This window comes from Dunckerocampus dactyliophorus, chromosome 2 (assembly GCF_027744805.1).
Source record: "Dunckerocampus dactyliophorus isolate RoL2022-P2 chromosome 2, RoL_Ddac_1.1, whole genome shotgun sequence".
Taxonomy (NCBI): Eukaryota; Metazoa; Chordata; class Actinopteri; order Syngnathiformes; family Syngnathidae; genus Dunckerocampus; species Dunckerocampus dactyliophorus.
In genome coordinates, this window is record NC_072820.1 from 14,078,770 (window position 1) to 14,099,885 (window position 21,116).

General features: G+C 39.8%; 1 protein-coding gene across 1 annotated transcript in view; it reads left to right on the top strand.

Annotated features, from left to right (window-relative positions):
* The window catches only part of cdh2 (cadherin 2, type 1, N-cadherin (neuronal)), a 74,947-nt gene that overhangs the window by 36,880 nt on the left and 16,951 nt on the right, over positions 1–21,116 (top strand). Inside the window, exons 3-9 of the mRNA XM_054758913.1 lie at positions 5,610–5,815; positions 11,921–12,088; positions 12,962–13,117; positions 14,094–14,238; positions 15,553–15,725; positions 17,757–17,894; positions 20,678–20,863. Of these exons, the coding sequence (XP_054614888.1) occupies positions 5,610–5,815; positions 11,921–12,088; positions 12,962–13,117; positions 14,094–14,238; positions 15,553–15,725; positions 17,757–17,894; positions 20,678–20,863 (1,172 nt within the window). The remainder of the gene's footprint in view (positions 1–5,609; positions 5,816–11,920; positions 12,089–12,961; positions 13,118–14,093; positions 14,239–15,552; positions 15,726–17,756; positions 17,895–20,677; positions 20,864–21,116) is intronic.

A 21,116-nucleotide genomic window follows, 5' to 3' on the forward strand; every position in this document is an offset into this window, starting at 1 on the left:
TTTAAGATGCTGAGGATTTCCTGGCCGCTGCGAATGACAGATGATATTTATGGCTTACTACAGAAAGTCCAGTCAGAGAACATAACTGTAGTGAGTTTCCCACGTGCTGAAAAGCAGAAGGAGGCATTGACACGACAACGCAAGTCGCCTAATCTGTTTTTCCATAAAAAGCACCCGCACACTAATAGACTCTATGGGGCAACCATTGGCGCACTTAAGGACTTGTTTCTGGTTTTCCTCTCCCAGCAGCAAAAGGAGACAACTCGTGACATCAAAATGTCTTATAAGATCATATAAAATTGCAACAAATGTAATGGAATTGTTTATCTCGAACATGCTTACATTAAGGAACATGATATGCATAGACTTGCACAAATCAACATGTCTCAAAAGGAGTAGGAAGAAGCAAAGTTTATTTAATCCTACTCCTTCTCCGTGAAGGTCTGTTTGTTCACTTACTGTGTTCAGCAGCTTCAAATATGACCATTTTTTAATAATTAAAAAAAAGAATGACGAATGTATACCAATACATCAACAGCCTAATCAGTCTTGAAAAAAATGAATGAATACTGACAGAAACTGTATGATAAACAAATACAGAATATAGTGTATAATAATGACTTGTAAAACACAATTTGCTTGGACTGTTTTTGTGCACACTTTACTTAAACTGACTCATATTAGGGATTTGCTTTAGTTCCTTAGCCGTTCTAAAATGTCACTCCACATATACGTAGATGGGGAAAAAGTTTTTAGTGTTGTGCAGGCATAAAGATGTTTTGAATTTTTACTTTTCTTGGTTGAAAAAGATTGAAAAAAGTGTTTGTACATTTTTGGGGTTAATGATGGAAGTACTTGGACTCTCATAGCACAACAGAACTTTCTTAAAATGTGTGTTCCTGATGAAATGGTGGACTGTTTGCAGACAAAATGTAAAATATCTGTTTTAAAGAGTTGTTTTCCAACCTCACATGGATTTAGTTTAGTTTGACCAACACAGCTTTTGTTAATCAGTTTCTTCTCTTCTGCTTTAATAAACCTTTGTGGACTGAAGGTTGGTAGTGGTTTAATGGTTACAGTGTAGTTGAATTTTTAAAAGGAAACCATTTTAAAAGAACCTTGATGTCAAGAACTGGCATGGATATGATTAACCCCTCTGATGATGGTTTGTCATGCCATTGCAGAGTTTCCTCTAGGATGTTTTGAAGCTGTGGTGGTTCGCTGCATTGGAAGGTGGACTGCCACCGCTGTGTCATGCTGCTACTGCATCTGCAATTTATTTTTTTATTATGGCAAATAACAATTTTTATTTAACTTATAATATTTAACTTAAAATTTATAATAGTGAACTTTTTTCAACAACCAGCAGACCATGAACATTGCGAACATTGCAAAACTGATGTTTTTTTTTTGTTTTTTTTCCTCCTGCTTGCTTATAATTTGGCTAGTGATATAAAGTCAGTTGGAAAACCTTTCTTGTAGTACCGAACGCGGTGCTTTTGAGAAAAACACAGTGAACAAGGCTGACAGATTATTTCCTTCTTTGGCATCAGTGGATGTTCACACAGATCATTAAAAAAAATTAAATAATAAAGTCTTACAGATCACTTACACACATACACAGTACACACATAGCTGAATAATAAACAATGAATATAGCAACTTCTGATCAATCCATGTCAATTTAAGACATTTTAGACTCATTCTTAGTGCCCTCAGCAACTTTGCCATTAAATAAGCAGTTTTGCAATGTTTTCAGTTCATGTTCTGCTGGTTGTTGAAAAAGTTAAACAAAGTCAATAAATAAGTAATCCAATTTTTTTATTTGCCATAATTTAAAAAATAAATTGTAGATACAGCAGCAGCACGGCACAGCGGTGGCAGTCCGCCCTCCCATGCAGCCCACCACCACGATTTCCCAAAAATCCTCGGGGAAACAGTAGTATGACAAACCATCATCTGAGGGGTTAATCATGTCCATGCCAGTTCTTGACATCAAGATCCTTTTGAAATGGTTTCCTTTTAAAAATTCAACTACAACCACTACCAACCTCAAAATAAAGCGCTGTGAAACATTTTTATACTTTAAATTAAATTTCAAACTAATTGTAGTCAGTCTGTGCAATAATAAGCTTTATACGTATCTGTATAGCATATACTGTATATCCATTTATACAATATATTACTTCATATTACTTTCAAGTAAAAAATAAAAAAAATTCTATGTGTGGCGGCTTTTATTTTGTCGTGGTGGTATGCCACGATCAATTACATGTAGTGGAAACCCTGTATTGACGTTCACCTGTCAACAGCTTCAGCTTTGCTAAAAGTCCTCATCAAGAGTGCCTGACAACCTAGTAACTGTTAAGTGCCCCACTAATGCATCAAGCTCATCTAAACAACTCACACAGTCCAGCTATGCGCTGATATCTGCTGAAAGGTGAAGTTTAACCTTATCAGTTCTTGGCAGAAGCGATACAATAATCCACCGCGCTTGCCTATGATTGTCCCGCAATTATAGAATGATTTTATTTTCTTATACCTTCAATGTGAATAGTTGCTGTGTCTCTCAGTGTTTGTCCTCTACTGCAGACATTCCTAATTTCAAAGTTTTTCTTTGTTATTGTTTTAAAGAGCTTCGATTTGAATTCTCTTTTTTGCAGATAAACTGGATTTACCTGGGGAATAAGGGGCACTAAATGACAGTTTAAGAAGCTCACAGTGGATGGGGAAGTTATCTTTTACTTAGCTGGAGTACTTAGTACTTTATTAGGGATTACTGTACACTACCACTGGCGTTTTCCTCCTGGTCTAAGCACATACTGTATAGCCTTTGTAGTCTATTCAAATAAACAGAAGAAAACTCTGTTGCACTCTTTCCTGCCAACACAGGCCAAGTAACCATGTGAAAATGATAGGGTCAGTGGAGGGAATCTCAGTCACCCATGGTGTATATCACTATGCTATTCAAGGTTGATGAGTATGATAACTGGAAGTAGTGTCAGTTTGCCTTTTTGGGACCTCTTCATAAAGCATTCTTAATTGGATTCTTCAAATGTGTCATTTTTATATGAATTGTTCAGTGGTTACACTTGAATGGCGTATAAACACTTAATGTCATTTTTTCTGCACATATCCTCGCATATTCTTAGACTTGACTATAAATGCGCGGGAATGCTTTGCTCGTTTGAAGTGGAGTACATCACTGCCTTCAAGGACTTAGTCAGGCAAAAAGGCAAATATCCTTATTTACAGATCCAAGCTTCAGTTCCAAGCAGTTGACTTTCTCTGAAGTGTTTTGGACCGAATGCTCACATTTCAGCAGCTGAACATTACCCCATGTGTGAGTGTAATATTTGTAGTCATTTTGTTCAAATAATGCCCCCTGAAAAACTATTATTTATAGTGCCATTGGATAGGTCATCTCAGAAACTGTAAATGATAGAAAAGTGCAACTTAAATCAAGAGAACACATTCGCATGTTCTCATAGCAACAGCAGTCTTGCGGAAAAATGGCGTTGATGCATATTTGCAGTAAAGGACAGTCACAAAATGCTTTTAAGAATAACGGAGGCTCAATAAACATAATAATTCCAGATTGCCCTTGTTTCGTCATGGGTGCTGTGGGGGATGTGTAAGATAGCTGGCATATCTAGCTACTGGGGGAGGCTGTTGTAAAACTGTTGGTGACCTCACTTCCTAGCAAATGAATGACTTCTGGGATGATCTCCCCTGAGACGTTTGCAGCAACATTTACAACACATTAGCGCGGGGGGGACTGTAAGTGTTTTCTTGCGTATAATCGGGAGATTGTTAAACACTTTCATTTCCCCACGTACAGTCACAAGAGTCCACATTCCATCTTACAAATTAAATGCATCTCTCACTATCACGCTCTTATTTTTGTCTGTACAAGTAAGGCTTTTCAAGTGATGAAACAAACAATGGAGGGTCACTATGGCACTTTGGGGTTAGTTGGGGTTTTTGTGTTGCTTGTCACTGATGGGGGTGGGGTGGGCATGCAAAGTTTGAATAGGATCATTGAGTCGGAGGTAATTCCAGGCCCCGGTGCAGGGCATTAGTTGGACTGGCTATTCTGCTGACGGGGCCTGTTTGTCCCCACCCACCCCCTTTTTTTAAACCCCCAGCCCCCCGTTGCTGCATCGGCATTTCTTTCCGCATGGAAGGCCTTTATCGTTGTACCCATGACGACATGTCTGATGGGGCGTGGTAGCCACATGCAGCCCTATAGCTTTGGTGCGATACAGTATATAGAGTTCTCCAGCAAGGTTGGGATGAAGGATTGCTCACACATTGGATCGTTCAAGTTTGATAAATGAATACACACACGGGACATTCCCATTGCTTTTCATTGCAAACGGTTTTTGCAGGAACTGACTGTTGTAGAGCCACTATGGGGCGTGCCCGTGTCGAAGTTTCAAACACTGTTTAAGAGTTTTAGCTTCATGCAGAAAAAGAGTCCACATTGGAGGAGACAATGCTGTCAATTCACTGCATATGTTTTATAAGAGCTGGAGGAACATGGACTGCGACCTTTTTCAGCGTAAACGGGGACAAATTGTTTAATTTGTCTGGATAGAAATAGCTAAAAGGTGTCTGCTCTTGCACACAGGCCAAGTAATAAAGTAAACATTCACCTCTGTCATCACAGATTTATTACTAACAGGGGTGTGGAACATTCTGGCTATTTAATTAGGCCTAGAGGTTAAACTTATGATGCCAAGCTGATCTACTGCATCCCCCACTTTAGACCTAGAGGAACTTCATCTGCCGCAAGTGTAAAATGATTCTCTGAAGACATCACCAGGTCCCCAAGGTGGCAATAGAACGAAGAGGTTCCCCCCTTGCAGTCTTTTGTTAAGTAATGCCATATCTGTTTTAATAATTCAGAGCTTCTTCACAACAATATACAGTACTGGTCTTATCTCTGCCTTTGTTCCATTTTTGTGCACTGTAAAGATGAGGGATGCTAGCCTGGGAAACAGGCCAAGACAGATGGATCATATAGTTAAAAAGACAGTATGGCTGCACTTTGTTTGTGTGTCCATGTATGCAGACTATGCTGTACTTGCCATTCAGTTCCAACATGGTGTTGTAGCACTGCCACTGCGGCCCCACTGGGACCTGAGCCCCCCCATGAGGCACCTGTCTACCACGTCTTGATGGCATGTGTGTACGTTGTGATGAAATAAACATCACACGGCGTCACTTGTGCCTGCGAAAGAGATGAGGATGGCTATTCATCTATCCACTGTACGAAGAACAAACATAGCACGTGAAAGTCCTTGCTAAATTATAACCAAGTAGACGTTGTATGCATTTGTTCACAAATCCAATTCTGGATATACTATTTTCCCCTTAATAGCACTTAATGTTAAACTTTTTAGTTTCTTTCTCTTCAAACTCTGTATTCCTCTGCACCTGTTTTGAGCGATACCTTAGGGACACAGCTTGAAGTGAATAATGCATGAGCTTGAAGGAAGGAATCTTCCAATGGTCTGTGTGTTTGTCTGTTTTCCACCCCCTTTTGTCTTTGTCCTTTAAGAGTTGTGTTTTTCTTCATTCTTAACTTTATCTCTCCCCTACAGTGAGGTTTGTCGACTGTGGTCGAGGTGGTCTGGTGCGGCTGGAATGCAACAACCCATCTGACTACAGGGTAGAGGCTGACGGGGTGGTCTATGCTGCCAGAAGTCTCTCTGGACCCCAAATGTCACCTTTGCTGATCAAGGCCATTGACGACATCACTCAACAGCAATGGATTACCCTTGTTCGACTGACACCCTCCAACCAGCAGGTGAATATGCAGAGAATCTATGTATTTGATTGCAGGAAAAGTTGCAATGATCAATCCCAACACTGCATTCACAGATGGCTTGTTCCCCAAATTGTAGCAGGTGTTTCATGAGCCGAGATGGATGCTTGCTCATTAAAACTTAATATGTCAATTTAGTCGGGAGCACAAACATATACTTAACACGGACAGTGGTTAGCACGAGCAGATGAACAAGCGAAGCCTCATACAATATATGTCAGCGAGCGCGTCTTGTGATTTTAAGCCTTTTGCCTCGCCATCTGAAAGGGAGCGGCGTCTCATGTTAGAGGAGACAGTAAGCATATGTTGGAGCTACAGAGCGTTGATTAAACAGTTCTCCTGGACAAGACGAGCAGTCGTCTGCGATTAATTACAATGTCCGACTGCTCATATGTCAACATTGTCTTTGGCTCAGAATAAAAGAAGGTTCACATGGGGGAAAAAAGCTGCTGCACATGACATATCAGTCTTTCCTTGTAGTCAGGAAATGAAAGCAAGTTCTAAAGGCTGTCTTACTTTGGGAGGGTTTAACTTCAGTGCCAGAGAATTGTGTGATCGTGCTCAGCAAGACAGCAAGACATGTTTTGTTTCAGCTCTTCATGCTTCACAATAGACAGATCTAACTGTTAGCCTTTATTAATAATCACAATCTTACACAGTGAGTACAGCACTTACTTATCAGCAACCATTTTTATTATAGGGTATCTTCTCATGGGACAATACAGTACAAATGGAACTTGGATATACTTTACAGTAGTCAGTATAACAGTATAGATTAGTTAACTTAGTTAACTGATATTATTGTCAGCATTAATGTAATAATAATATATGGCATAATAATGTGAGTACATCATATCAAAAGGTTTAATTTCTCGAGAGTATTTAACATTATAATTGAGAGCCATATGATATTTTTTTTAAAGCTGAATACAACTAAATGTGTGTATTTTGAAGCAAGACCAACAATTATAGAAGATAATAAGTCTCTAAATGTATTATTTTTTAATAATGTTGTTATACCGAAGCTAACCAATAATGAATAAAATATTTCTTACCATTTTTGCGACTTCTGGTGCTACATGGTTTTGCACGGTACTCCTTATCTTTCTTTCTTTTCCCCATCTTCTTCGTCAAAAGGGTTTGCGCTGCAGAATTAGCTAGTTGGCTACTTCTCGACCTCTCAATGACCTGGGGAGACTACCGCATCATCCAATAATAATCAAGTTTTGGTGTCTGATCTGGAAAATATCGGAAAGACAGCTGGCATCGGCTCTGGCCACATGCATTGCTGTATAAAATGGATGGATGGATTAAAATGCATGAGAATGTTTTATATTTTGGATGTCATTTTGCACACTGATTTCTGTAATGTTTTACTTTAAAATGTCAGAGGAAAAAAAAATAAATACATTTTGTCATGTTAAGAAATATCTGATCAGATGCATTAATCAAAAGAGCCATATCTGGCCATAAGTTCCTTACCCCTGCACTAAGTGACAATCTGAAGAGGAGTGGTAGTCATCATTTTTATGCGTGCAGACAAAATTAAGTTTTCTTTGGGCCAGCAGGCGCATTTCTCAGATGGGAACAAAATAAAAGTTTTAGCCAGTAACAGCCTTTTTAAAGGCAAAAACTATTAGCTAACCGCAGACGCTCGTTTTCACAAATGCAGCCGCAGGTATGGGCTTTTAATGACACTATTAGTCACCGCTGTTGGTTAGATAAATGTAAATCCCAAACAGGTAAACCGTCAAATATTTTTTTTTACATCATAAATTAGACTATTTACATATGCAGAGGATCGTGCACGCTGACGACAATCTCTTAATCACATCAGTGATTACATTTTTTTTTATTACCACTGTGAATGGTGGCAGCCTTGTGGAGACATTTTAATCACTGACAACTAAACAATAACGTCATTAGGATGAGACGCTGCCCTCGCACACCATCTATACATCCATGCAGCACAGAAACAATCCACAGGCAAACACTTAAGAAGCTGAAGGGGGATGGGGCAGGGGGATTCTAGAAGGGTAAATCACAGAAGGTAGCGGTGGTGGGTGGGGCTGCCCCACAAACAGGCACCAGGCTAAACAAACCCAACTGCCATTCATCATTCCAAATGCAGGTTGCAAATAATTGCTGCTTTCACTCATGCCCATTTTAATAAGGCAATAGATATAGCTAAAGCACACACACAGAGCTTCCCTATCTCGGCTCGTTGCTTTTCTAGTGCATGAAAGCATTATAATCAAATTTCAAACATGATTAGTCGAAGCTGTCTTGACAGTGGGGGTAGTGTGTGCAGCACCGGTCGTTATAGGGTGCGTAAGTAGTAATTCATTGCGGTGTTTCCACTCCAGATTGCGTTTAGTGAGAAGACACTGTTGATAGCCCACACATCATTCATCTAGACACTGACAGATTTTGGTGTTTTTGTTGTTTTTCTTTCCTCCCTTGTTGTGTTCAAGGTTTTCTATGGCATTTCTTCAGTCTTGAGAGCAGCACAGGCAATTTGAGCCATCTGTGTGTTTAGTGCCTGGCTTGCAGGTGGCATCCCTCCTTTGTTTCAAATCTCATTCATTACAGCAGAGGAGACTGGCAGATCCATTATGGGAGCTGCAGTGTCTGTGTGGGTGCATTTTATCAGGACACGAGAAGAGCTTTGCCATTTTAAAGCCAACCCAAGATGCTCGTGCAATAACTAGACCAGAGTATTGTCACTTATATTCATTGACATTGATAGTGTCATAGATATGTAGATTATTAAGACGAGGTACAAGGGCCATTTGACTACATGGAAGATCCCATATGTAATATAGGTACCATGTATTCAAAGTGTGTTGTCCAAAATCTAGCCTTGATGCTGGATGTTTCAAAGTGTTTTTAGTAAGCTCTAATGGGAACAGAATATCAGATACAACACCGCAACATTAAAGGAATAGTTCAGGTTTTTTCACATAAAGTTGTATGACATCCTCATCAGCAGTGTAGCGCATCAACAGTGACTTTTCCCCCCACTTTGTCCCGTGAGCCAAGTTCTGGTCGGTAGTTCCAGCCAGGTGGTGCGTCACTTTAGTAAAGCATTTTCCTTCTCAAAACAATATGCGTTCAAAATAATTAAAAGTAATACATTTGCCTCACAAAACCATTTTCCAAGTTTTTAGCGTTATTTTCTCTTCTTTGTTGTCACTGTGCGTTGCCACCAGCTGTCAACTGCTGTGCACATTTCCATTACCTGCTTCACGGTGTTTACTGCTGGGATAGTTAAAGTAAACATGTCTGACTACGAAACAAGTAGGGTTGGGCATCGTCTGAATTTGAACGATTTCTCGTTTTGATTCCGGTTCCTAACAAGGCAGGGACATAAAAGTTTGCATGGTTTAAATGAAGGTGCTAACCAGAGTTCCTTTTGGATGGAATGTCTGAACTTCTCCATGAATTGTAGAATGATATGAACTTTTTTTTTTTTTTTATCAATTTACCATTAAGTTCTTACAGGGCTATTTTCAACCAGCATATAAATATTAAACCATTCAATATAATACACATTTTTATATTTTTTTTTACAGGAGTACACTTTCACAAACAAAATGTACTTGAAAACTAGTATACATTGTATGCTGCCTCATTGTTGGTGTAAGCTATTTTTTATGAAACCCTTATCTTGTGAACACAGATAAACAGGATATAGCTGAAAGTGCTCTTATTTTGAAGGCCGGAAGTGAATGTCCCTTGACTGTTGCTCACAGAGACGTAATAAACTTGCATGGCTGTAGGCGTAGCTCCCGTCCTTTACTTACACCAAACTTTCACATCGGGTAGTATCCTGAAGCCCTGGCTTACATTGGCATGGGACGGACACATTTATTGTTTGACTTCCTAGATTGTGACCGCTTAGAGGAAGTCCAACGTAGCGCATCGAAGATGAGGTACTTTAGGTTATTTCTACAACGTGAATGTGTGAACATTAATCATGTTGCATGATATTGTATTGCAAATGTTGAACTGAGCCGACCACTTTTTTTATTTTATGAAGTTAAGCCAAACTGTTTAGCCGCGTCTTCTTCACTGGTGCTCGCCGGCTTCTTCTTTGTTGGTGTTTGCGGTTATTTCTTCCGGTTGGCAAAATTTTAATAAATACATGTAAACCATCTCAAGACAATTGGATTGTCAGTCCCGGTTCGCATTGATGCTCGAGACTCGATGGCCAATCCAAGAAACAATGGTGATGGTGACATTTCTTTTAGCACAAAGCGGAAGGGATACTTATATAAACAGGAATATGTCGAACTCTGTCAGGTGGACTTACAACGGGAAGAGAGAGAGAAGGGGCAGAGAAGAAGTGCTGGACCCACCAGGCCTGTGCCGAATTTCAGAATTCAATGCAATTCAGTGGATGAATTTTAATTGACTCCACCCCACAGGACGTTGAATTGAATTAGAATTACAGGAAGTGAAATTCAATTCAATGCAATTCAGAAAAATTAATTCTCATCTTGTATCAGTTGGACAGACATTTTAAAGACTCAGATAAAGCAAGGTACTCTGGGATATGAAGTACTGTTCTATCCTCCGATCCAACAATGTAATTAATTAATTAATTTTTTTTTTTTTACTATTTTAATGATCTATTTTATTTGAAAGGGTTTTCAATGTTAATTTGTGAAAAAAAAACAATTACTATACTTAACTATCTACAATAATACAATACAATAATATTTTTTTAAATTCATGTTTTAAATATATACTGTAAAGCTCCATTGTTACACCTTAATTATGCATCATGAATTTATCTGAATTTATTGGAATTTCAATTCTACTTCCTGCAATTCCAATTTGAATTGTAATTCTACTTCCTGTTTGCAACCGCAATTCAAACTCAAGAATTGAATTAGAATTTAGAGATCATTCTCAATTCAATTCTGAATTTTTTACAGCCCCGGGGCCTACAGCTATAGATGTGAGTAGACTATATGGACTATATATTCACTTTTTTCCATGTTATTTTGACTGACACAGGACATCTACAGTATGTCAGGTTTTGTTTTTTTTTAGAAATTCACATAAAGCTAACATACATGGAAAAATATATTAGACCACCCTTGTTTGTTCAGTTTCTTGTTCATTTGAATGCCTGATACAACTAAAGGTACCTTTTGTTTGGAAAAATATAACAATGACAACAAAAAGTAGCTCATAAGAGTTTGGCACTACAATGCCGATCGATTGTGAGGTCTGACTTTTTCGTGGAAAACCGTTTTGTGATGCAAATGTATTAATCTTTTGAACGCATATTGTTTTGAGAAGCAAAATGCTTTACTAAAGTGACCCCACCAACTAGACCAACTAGCCGGAACTACTTTCCTCAACACTGAAAACTGATCAGAACTCGGCTCACGGGACGAAGTGGGGGACGCAAACATAACTATTCTTGTGTTGCTAACAGTCACTTTTTAACAGCAACATCATGCTAGGTTAGCCTATTGGCTGAGGAAAAACAAAATCGTAAAATTAGTTGAGCTCCAGGTTTTATTTTAAGATGTGTAGCGAAGCCTGTTTTCTTTTTACCTTGGTTTGTTTTTGCAAGGCTGTCCTCTGTGAAGTGGTGGGCGGAGACACGGGGTGGGCTCATCTAGCTAGAGGCGGCTCAGAGGCAATATCATGTACATGAGGAAGAAGGTTCATGAAAACAAAGCGACAGTTCAAGTTCATCTCTCAAGTGAGGGGGATGATAGCTTATTGTCATGTTTGCTGCTCATCAACGAGCTCTAGGGACACATATTGCTGTTACAACATCATTAAAAACTAAATTTTGCATAACAGGGGACCTTTAATTGGATGGGAGAGTTGCTTTCTGAATGTTCGGAACTCCTGCTTCGCTTCTGTACCGAGCAGAATAATGGTATCCAGAGGATTTGGGCCATAGTGTAAATCAGATACTTCTTTAGATAGCAACAATCCTAAATAATGGAATGTAGTAGGAAGTATTGCCATTGCCATACAGTAAATATAGTCTGTTTACATTTTATTGCACGGATGTGATTGCCAAGCCTATGGACTAAATCATATCCTTTTCCACAGGTCAAGGCAGCCACTCCTGCTTCTGTCATGTCCAAGGATTTGAGGGAAATAGCATTTCCATCCCGAAACACGCAGAGCCAGCTGAAACGCATGAAGAGAGACTGGGTCATTCCTCCAATCAATGTCCCTGAGAACTCGCGAGGTCCATTCCCACAAGAGCTTGTTCGGGTAATGTTGCACCCCCCCCCCCCACACACACACACACACACACACACACACACAAAACCAGTGAAAATGCCTCTTCCTCGATTTGACAACCGTGTAGGCCGCCATTGCTCAGAGCTACCCCTCAGAAGGTCACAAGACATGAAACTTGAAGAAAATGTTTATTTACAGATCTTAGCTGAAAGTCGCAGTTTGCACTTTTTCTGTTGTTGTTTTAAGGGGCATACAGTAGTACGTACTCACTTGATGGCACAGAGAAATCTCAAGTGCTCACCAACAGTCACGGCAGCTCCTCAGTTGCTTGTGGTGATATTGTAGTCCTTTTATCATGGCTCAAGGACATGTTCAGAAGCCTTATATTTACTTGTGGGAGAGACTCAGTGTGGGCGGCTGACAGAGGACAAGCAATGCTCAGGACAGCTAAGATCCTTTTCCGTATATTAAACCCATTTCCTTATCATGTGCTAAGTCCCATACACACAATTTGTATGTATTATATTTAATCCATCCACATTAAATTGGATATTTCTTGGGCTTAGTGGATAATATTGTCAGGAGGAAATGCAGTATTGCTCAGCGTGGACCAGGAAGAAGCGTCTCAAGTTACACGGCAAAAGAACAGAACTTCAATACCACATTGGCATACGCCCATTACGCCTTGTTTTTAAGCCGGTATTGTCACTGGTATTGAAATAAGTTGTCAATAAGACATTCAATCTACACGAACCCAGTAGCATGTATGATGAATCATTTGTGGGGTTGGGTTACTCCTCCTATTGTTAGGAATGGAATACTTTTGAGCACGAATAAAGGAAAATCTAATGCAAGGCAGGCAGAATAAATAAAAATATGGTACTGTGTCATTTCTAACCAAAGATCCGATCAGACCACGACAAGAACCGATCCCTGAGATACAGCGTGACGGGCCCTGGTGCTGATCAACCTCCAACTGGCATCTTCCTCATCGATCCCATCTCTGGAGAGCTATCCGTTAACAAGCCCCTTGATCGAGAGCATATTCCCAACTTCCATGTAAGTCAAGACACGATCGTTTCCAAAGCTGACTTTAATGATTTCCTTATGATGTCTCTCTCTCTTGTGTTGTTGTACTTTCCCTCCAGTTGGTATGTGCTCCAGGGTCATGTGTAGCCTAAACAGTCTGCTCAGACTCAATAAAGACTTGTTGCTTGATGAGGGTCTCCCAGAAAAGTGGACTTATCCGTCTGAGAATTTAAAGGATTTGTTATGGAGTTTCTTTTGAGTGAGCTGTGAGTGTTAGATACATTAAGACATTAAGATAATCCCAGCTCTCAAGAAGCATTCTCTGTTTTTAGTGCTATTTCTATGACATTGCAATGAACTGTTAACGTAGCCTTTGGGTTATTTATGAACTTGAACACAAACAATAGAGGGAGAGGGAATCAAGGAGAACCTTAGAGATCCATCCATCCATTTTCAATGCTGCTTATCCTATTTAGGGTCGCGGGGGTATGCTGAAGCCTATGCCAGCTGACTTCGGGCGAGAGGCGGGGTACACCCGGTCGCCAGCCAATCGCAGGGCACATATAGACAAACAATCCTTCATGCTCACATTCATACCTATGGACAATATTGAGTCGTCAATTAACCTAACACGCATGTTTTTGGAATGTGGGAGGAAACCGGAGTACCCGGAGAAAACCCACGCACACACGGGGAGAACATGCAAACTCCACACAGAGATGCCCAATGGAGATTCAAACTCAGGTCTTCCCGATTTCCTGACTGTGTGGCCAACATGCTAACCACTCAGCCACTGGCCCAACCTTAGAGATGTTTGACTTATTGGATAACAGACGTAGCCACCACTTAAGCGTGTGATCTTTGAAGAGTATTCATTTATTACTTATTACAGTACCTCAAAGCAGACTATTCTGGTGAGCTCGAAAAGTGTACAGAGGTACTCTAGGTATGAATTCTCATGAATTCTCCCCATTGATGTGCTTCACCTGTTGATATTTTCTTGCAGCTGAGAGCTCATGCCGTGGACCTGAATGGCAACCAAGTAGAAAACCCTATCGACATTGTTATCAATGTCATCGACATGAATGACAACAGGCCTGAATTCAACCACCAGATGTGGAATGGCACTGTCCCTGAGGGTTCAAAGCCAGGTGATATAAACAATATATATCAGGGGTGTAACGGTACGTGTATTCACAATCAGCTTTTTTGATACGGGGCATTTTGTAAGGTACAAAAGTATTGTAAAAAAACTGTCACGCAATATAGTCACTTGTCCTCTCTGTAAACAGATATAGTGCAGCCCAGCCTTTGACTAGCTGGTTAAACATGTAAACGGACAAAGACAAGTGGGTAAGACGAAAGCAGTGTGCTGGCACTGTTCAGTAGACATCAGGAAAAGGGAGCTGGGCTACTAGTCGGAATTATTAATATTGCACTTAGGCAATAAGGAACTTTCATTTTGTAAGAATACTGTTCAAAACTTTACTGTTGCAATTACTTGCATCAGTGCATTTTCCTAAATATTAAATGTAAACTATAATGATGTATTTATATATATTATATTTTTTTATTATCTTTTATTTGAGAATTCATTCATTCATTCATTTTCTATGCTGCTTGTCCTCACTACAGTCGTGGGGGTATGCTGGAGCCTATCCCAGCTGACTTTGGGTGGGGTGCACCCTGGACTCGTCGCCTGCCAATCACAGGGCACATATAGACAAACAACCATTCACACTCACATTCATACCTATGGTCAATGTAGAGTCTCTAATTAACCGAACATTTTTGGAATGTGAGAGGAATTCGGTGTACCCGTAGAAAACCCACGCATGCACAGGGAGAACATGCAAACTCCACACAGATATGCCCACCTTGTGGCCTATTTGAGAATTGGATTTAATACATTACAGGTAAACCTTGGTTTTTGTACGCCCTGGTTATTGTATAATTCAGTTTTCGTGGAAAATGTTCGGCAAAATTATGCTTGGGTATTCGTAGTTCACGTAACAAACTAGTCTGTTAGCCCAGTATTGTATAATTCCGCAAAATGGAGTGCCCATGGGGCCAAAGAAATTTGCGAGTGCCAGCACTTTGATAAAGAAGGTGAGGAACACTATTGAATTCAATCTGAATGCACAGGGAGTCTTCATCAACAATACGTTCCATCCAATCGTCATTTAGATTTTTCTTATGGGAAAAATTGCCTTAGTTTTTGTATGGTTTGGTTTTTGTTGAACCTTTTTGAACTACTTGTACCACGGTACCTGTTTTATGTTCTATTTTAAAAATCAATCATCAGCATTTTGTGAAATTCAACAGAACCATGAGCTTAAAACCGAGGTAATATACGTACCAAACCTGTGATTATTGTGTACCGTTACATCAATATTATATAAACATATCTAAATTGCACATTATCACACTACGTTTACTCACATCATTGTCTTGCTGTCCAAAAGGCACATTTGTGATGACAGTGACAGCCGTTGACAAAGATGATCCCAAAACTGCGAATGGGATGCTACGCTACAAGATCCTCTCTCAGACCCCGGATAGTCCCACCTCCAACATGTTTACTATCAATAACAAAACGGGAGGGATCATTACTGTGGCGGCAGGCTTGGACAGAGAGGTGGGTTGCAGTTTTTTCTTACTATTGTTGCACAGATTCCACAACAGCATACTGTAAAGGGCATACTGTAGCTTACATTGTAACCGTGTCATGTGGTATCAGCATTACTACAGCCGATGAGCACTACAGTGACTCACTTTTTCGTCTCGAGCAGGGATTCTCAAACTGGAGTCAGGGGACCCCCAGATTGTTACCACTGTGTTAATGTTGAAGCACTTAAGTACTGCTTTTAAAACCAAGTGGGTTCATTTGGATCGATTCAGTGTCCCTGGAGTCAATGTGGACTGTTCTAGTTTTGTTCTTGTTTGTTGTTGTAACTTGTTACTTATAATTTTCTGCAAGCTTTAAGGTTTCTTACTTGAAAATTAGAATTTGTAATTTCACTGAAAAAGGTCTGAAGTACTTACGTCTCTCCTGTAAGAGGCCCGTGGTCCCAAAAGGTTTGACAACCCTTGCTCTTCATCATCAAAGTGGTATTACCCAACTGATGGATGGTGCATTACAATGCGTTCCTGGTAATTTCTTAAAGCCTGTATTCCTTGTTTCATTATAACTTTACATCCTGTGGTTCTGTTAAGATATGGCGGCAATCACAACTTGGGCATGTTTGTTAATACAGACGATTAGAACCAATGAGCCAAAGTACGTTTGCTGATTACCACCTATGGCCTTGGCTTTTTTTTTTTTTAACTCATACAAGAAGGTTGCATGGATCACCGATCATTTTAATAATCCCTATTTCCAAAGCACACATGTTAATTTATAGCTCCATTGTGCTGTAAACAACTCCCCCCTAATTGGATCACAGAGCTGTGGGAGAAAATAAATAAAATGAAATATAAAGCACAAGCCAGGTTGATGTAATCCTAGTGAGGGCAATCTGGCTGGGTTGCTGCTCAATCACGTCCGCCTTGGGGCTGCCGTTTTATGTACGACAGTCGCCACCGTGAAAGTAATTTGCCCTATTCTCATTACCAAGTGACTAGTCCATCACCTGAGTAACTGTTAATGTGAAAATAGTCATTTGTCACTTTGGTGCTAGTGTACAGTAGAGTGTAGCAGCAGTGGTGCAACGCACTTGCTCCCCAGAGAATAAATCAATATCGGTCGGCATTCATAATGAAGAACCATTATAGCTTTGTTTCAATATAACTGTGTGCATTTATATTATTGGATGCTGTCTCACCAGCTTCTTATGGGTGCCAGTCAAATTATCCATAATCTAACTAAAAAATACACAGTCTAATAAGTATTTGATTTTCATTTTGACACAGGGTATCCCAATTTGTTTCACATAATTGTAACTGTTTGTGGCACCCCCCCTTTGGGTTGTGCTCAAAATTCTTCCGAAGACATGCTAGCATGTACATCTCATACAGATATCCTCACAGTTGTATAATTATTAGATACATGGTCAATGACTTTTTCGTTAAGTCCAGCCCATGACCCTACAAAGACGTTCTGCTTGTCGGCGGCCATGTTTTGGTAAAAGTTTACAAACGTGCTTGTCAGTTCCCTAGTTTTGTGGTGATTCGATGAAACACCTTAAACTTTGTGTTTTGTTGAGCTGTGTGAGAAAGTTCAAGTCAGTCCAATTTATAGGGTTCAGATTTTGGGGTTTAAAGGGATAGTTCAGATTTTTTGACATGAAATTGTATGACATCCCCATCAGCAGTGCACTATAGTAACAAGGACTTAGCGTAGTGGCAGCGTAGTGGTCTTATTGTTGAGATGGTGATGTTGCTAGTGCTTCGGCTTTTATTTTTCATTCCTTTTTTAAAATCATATTTTATTACGCTTCCATTTAGTTCCTTCATGTGTTTCTGTACAGTGTGAGTGACTGAAGAGTTTTTTAAGAAGTAATTTATGAAGAGTAATTTAGCTATAATTTAGGTATAAGCTCCGACTTCCACCAAAACTCACCTTACATCACAGTCTAGGAACGGAGCTCATACGTAACCAGAGGACCACCTGTACATACACTGTATACAATTGCTGTATTCTCAAACAATTCATTCTCTTTCCCTGCAGAAAGTGCCTCAGTACACACTGATCATCCAGGCCACTGACACAGAGGGCAACCCGACGTACGGCCTCTCCAACACAGCCACGGCCGTGATCAGAGTCACTGATGTCAATGACAATCCGCCAGAGTTCACAGCTGAGACGGTAAGCTTTGGGGTTTAAGGACCCCCAAAAGAGAGGAATGATTTGATAGAATGATCAGTATTGATTAATTGAGTGCCTTTGCCACCTAGACCACAAAAGTAGATAAGAAGGGACTAAACACAGACAGTCAGCATACACTCAAAGCTCAAGAATGTGCTGTTGACGGTTTAATAGTAATCGGAATGCATATGAGTTACATTGTAATACATCTAACAGGACAATTCACAATTGTACATGTCCAAAAAGGAGTAGGAAGAAGCAAAGCTTATTTTATCCTAACCCCCCCATCTGTTTCATATCAATTGCAATACATGTGTTCACTTCCTGTATTCCAAATATACTCTTTGCCAGTTTTAAATACATAGGAAAATGATAAGGTAGTATAACAATGTGAGAAAATGGTAGTCAAGGGCGGCATGGCTCAGGTGCTAGAGTAGTCATCTCCTGAAGGTTGCAGGTTCGATCCTCCGTCCTCCCATTAACATGTAGACGTATCTTTGGGCAAGATACTGAACCCCCAGTTACTCCTGATGCTGTGTCATCAGTAGGTAAATGTCAAAGCGCTTTGAGTACCTTAAAGGTAGAAAAGCGCTATACAAGTGAAAGTCTGTACAAGTGAAAGTCCAAAGTTGTAGTCACTCTAAACAGATTATATGACTGTTATGATAAACAATAATAAATATACAATGATAACTGATGAAAGGGTTAATAGTTGACAGAAACATAACATGAGAGTACAGACAATGTACTCGCCCCCCCAAAAAATAAAAAACTAAATAAAATTGAAAAAATAATAAGAGTCAGTAGTCTGTGTAAGAGTGAGTATGGAGTGATTTTTGGTCCAAAACAAATTTTGCTTAATTCAGTATCGACGTATTTCTTGCCAGTTTGTGTTATATATTTTTAAACGTGAGATTTCCAGCTCATATGTTCATCTATTATGACCCACAGAAATGTATTTTCATTCACCCTTTCATTGTCCATACTATCAATTTGTATTTGCGCATGACTGTCCTTTCTTTTAGTTTTACTTAAGTTCAGGCATAGTCTGTTTTTATCAAACATGTATTAAGTTTAGTCATTTCATCTGTGACTTTTCCTATTAGCTCTTGTGTACTTTCACCAGAACAAAATGCAGTAGTATCGTCTGCAAATAATATTAGTTTTAGGTCTTTAATGTATAGGTTGAACAGTTTTGGTCCCAGCAATGACCCCTGGGGTACTACGTATGATATATTTCAACTAGCAGATGTATATTCTCCTAGCTTCACATATTGCTTCCTGTTTGCTAGAGAGCTTACAACCCAGCTCAAAACCAACCCTCTGATTCCATACCTTTCTATTTTTGCAATTACGATATTGTGAATAATTGCATCGAAAGTTTTTGTCAAATCTATAAATGCTGTAGCTGCGCACTTTCTGTGGTTTTTAGCATTGGTAATTTCCTCAGTAATTTCGATCAGTGCCATGGAAATTGAAATGTTGGTTCTGTATCCGTTTTGCCTGTCTGCGAGTAATTCATTCTTATTTATACATTTGTCCAGCATGTTGTTGAATAGCTTTTCAATTATTTTGGAAAATTGTGGAAATAAGGAAACTGGTCGGTAGTTTGTGAATTAATGTTTGTCTCATTTTTGAAGATAGGTACTACTTTAGTTGTTTCCATTTTGTTTGGAAATTTACCAGTCTGGAATGATAAGTTACTGATGTACGTCAGCGGTTCTGCAATCTCATTAATTATTTTTTTATCGTTTCCATTTCAATTCCATTACAATCAGTTGATGTTTTTGCGTTACTTTTGTTGACAATATCAATGATTTCCTTTTTTGTCACATCAGTGAGGAACATGGAGTTGAGATTCCTGTCTATAGTTTCATTCCCTTCCTCCACTGACAAGAAATTTGGGGTCTTTTCTTCAAGTTTTGGTCCAGTATTTACAAAGTAGTTATTGCGAGTTCGTACCTCTCACGAGTCCGAGTTGAGGCCAGAGATGTCAGCGCACTCTTGTGGTTTGCTGATCACGTAGTTGGGTCAGGAATATGCCAAAATAGTTTAAAACTCTGGTTGCAAAAGCGGAGCTCTTGCCTCCAAAGTATTTTCTAATCAACAGGAAGTGACGTGAATGGCATTACATACCATTATTTGTTCTGAACCTTTTTTTGTGAATATTCTGTTGCGCCGATAATTGATGATCCAGCTCATTGCTACAGTATGTGGTCGGAGCCATATATAAATGAATGTACAATAAACTATGAACCACCCTTCTTTCCCACCGTCAAGCTGTGTCTCTGAGTACAGTTATTCAATATTCCACAACATAAGCAATGAACCTGGAATCAGAGACATCCAACACTGTGAGCACTGTATGCAGTCAAGCGGCAGCTCTGCTCTCTTTTTTAGTCCTGCTTGCCGAGCATTTCACAAGTTATTCAGATATACAAGCAAGTCAGCCAGGCGTGGAGTTTAGCCCCCCTCCCTTCTCAAAAAATGTTGACACATGCAACAGCGGGGATGTCAGCCAGACCGAAAGAGGAACTTAGTGTGCTCGTGAATCACTGAGAAGTAATGCTACTGTTGTGTTGTTTGGGGAGAACAGGGGGATGAGATGACCATGACGACGTGATAAGTTACCCGAGGCCTCGTGTTTCCCTGCTTCCACAACAGCATCGCTAACAGCCTGCCTCTCTCTCTCTCTCTTCCTCTCTCTCTCTCTATATATATATATCTCTCTCTCTCGGTGTCTCTCTCTGTTTCTCTCTCGCTCTCATGCTTTATTCATGCAGTTTTTCGGCGAGGTGCACGAAAACCGTGTCAATGTCATCGTGGCCAACCTGTCAGTGACTGACAAGGACCAACCCAACACACAAGCGTGGAGCGCTGTCTACAAAATCACCGGGGGCGACCCTACTGGCAGGTTCTCCGTGCCCACTGATCCCACCACTAACGAGGGCTTGGTAACAGTCGTCAAGGTAAAGTCACCTTTCAAAGCGCACCCCTTTATCATGCAGCCTTATTGAGATGGATTGATCTGAATTCATTTAATCATTCTATAGATGGATTGAGAAATCCCTGCAGCCATCAACAATACAACAAAACCAACATTCAGTTCTATTTAGGAGTATTTCAAACAGATAATAGTTGTTTGTCAGGCATATTAATTTGAATCTTCTCATTATAACAGACATATTTGAAGGTTGTTAATAAAAAACTGATGGGATTGCT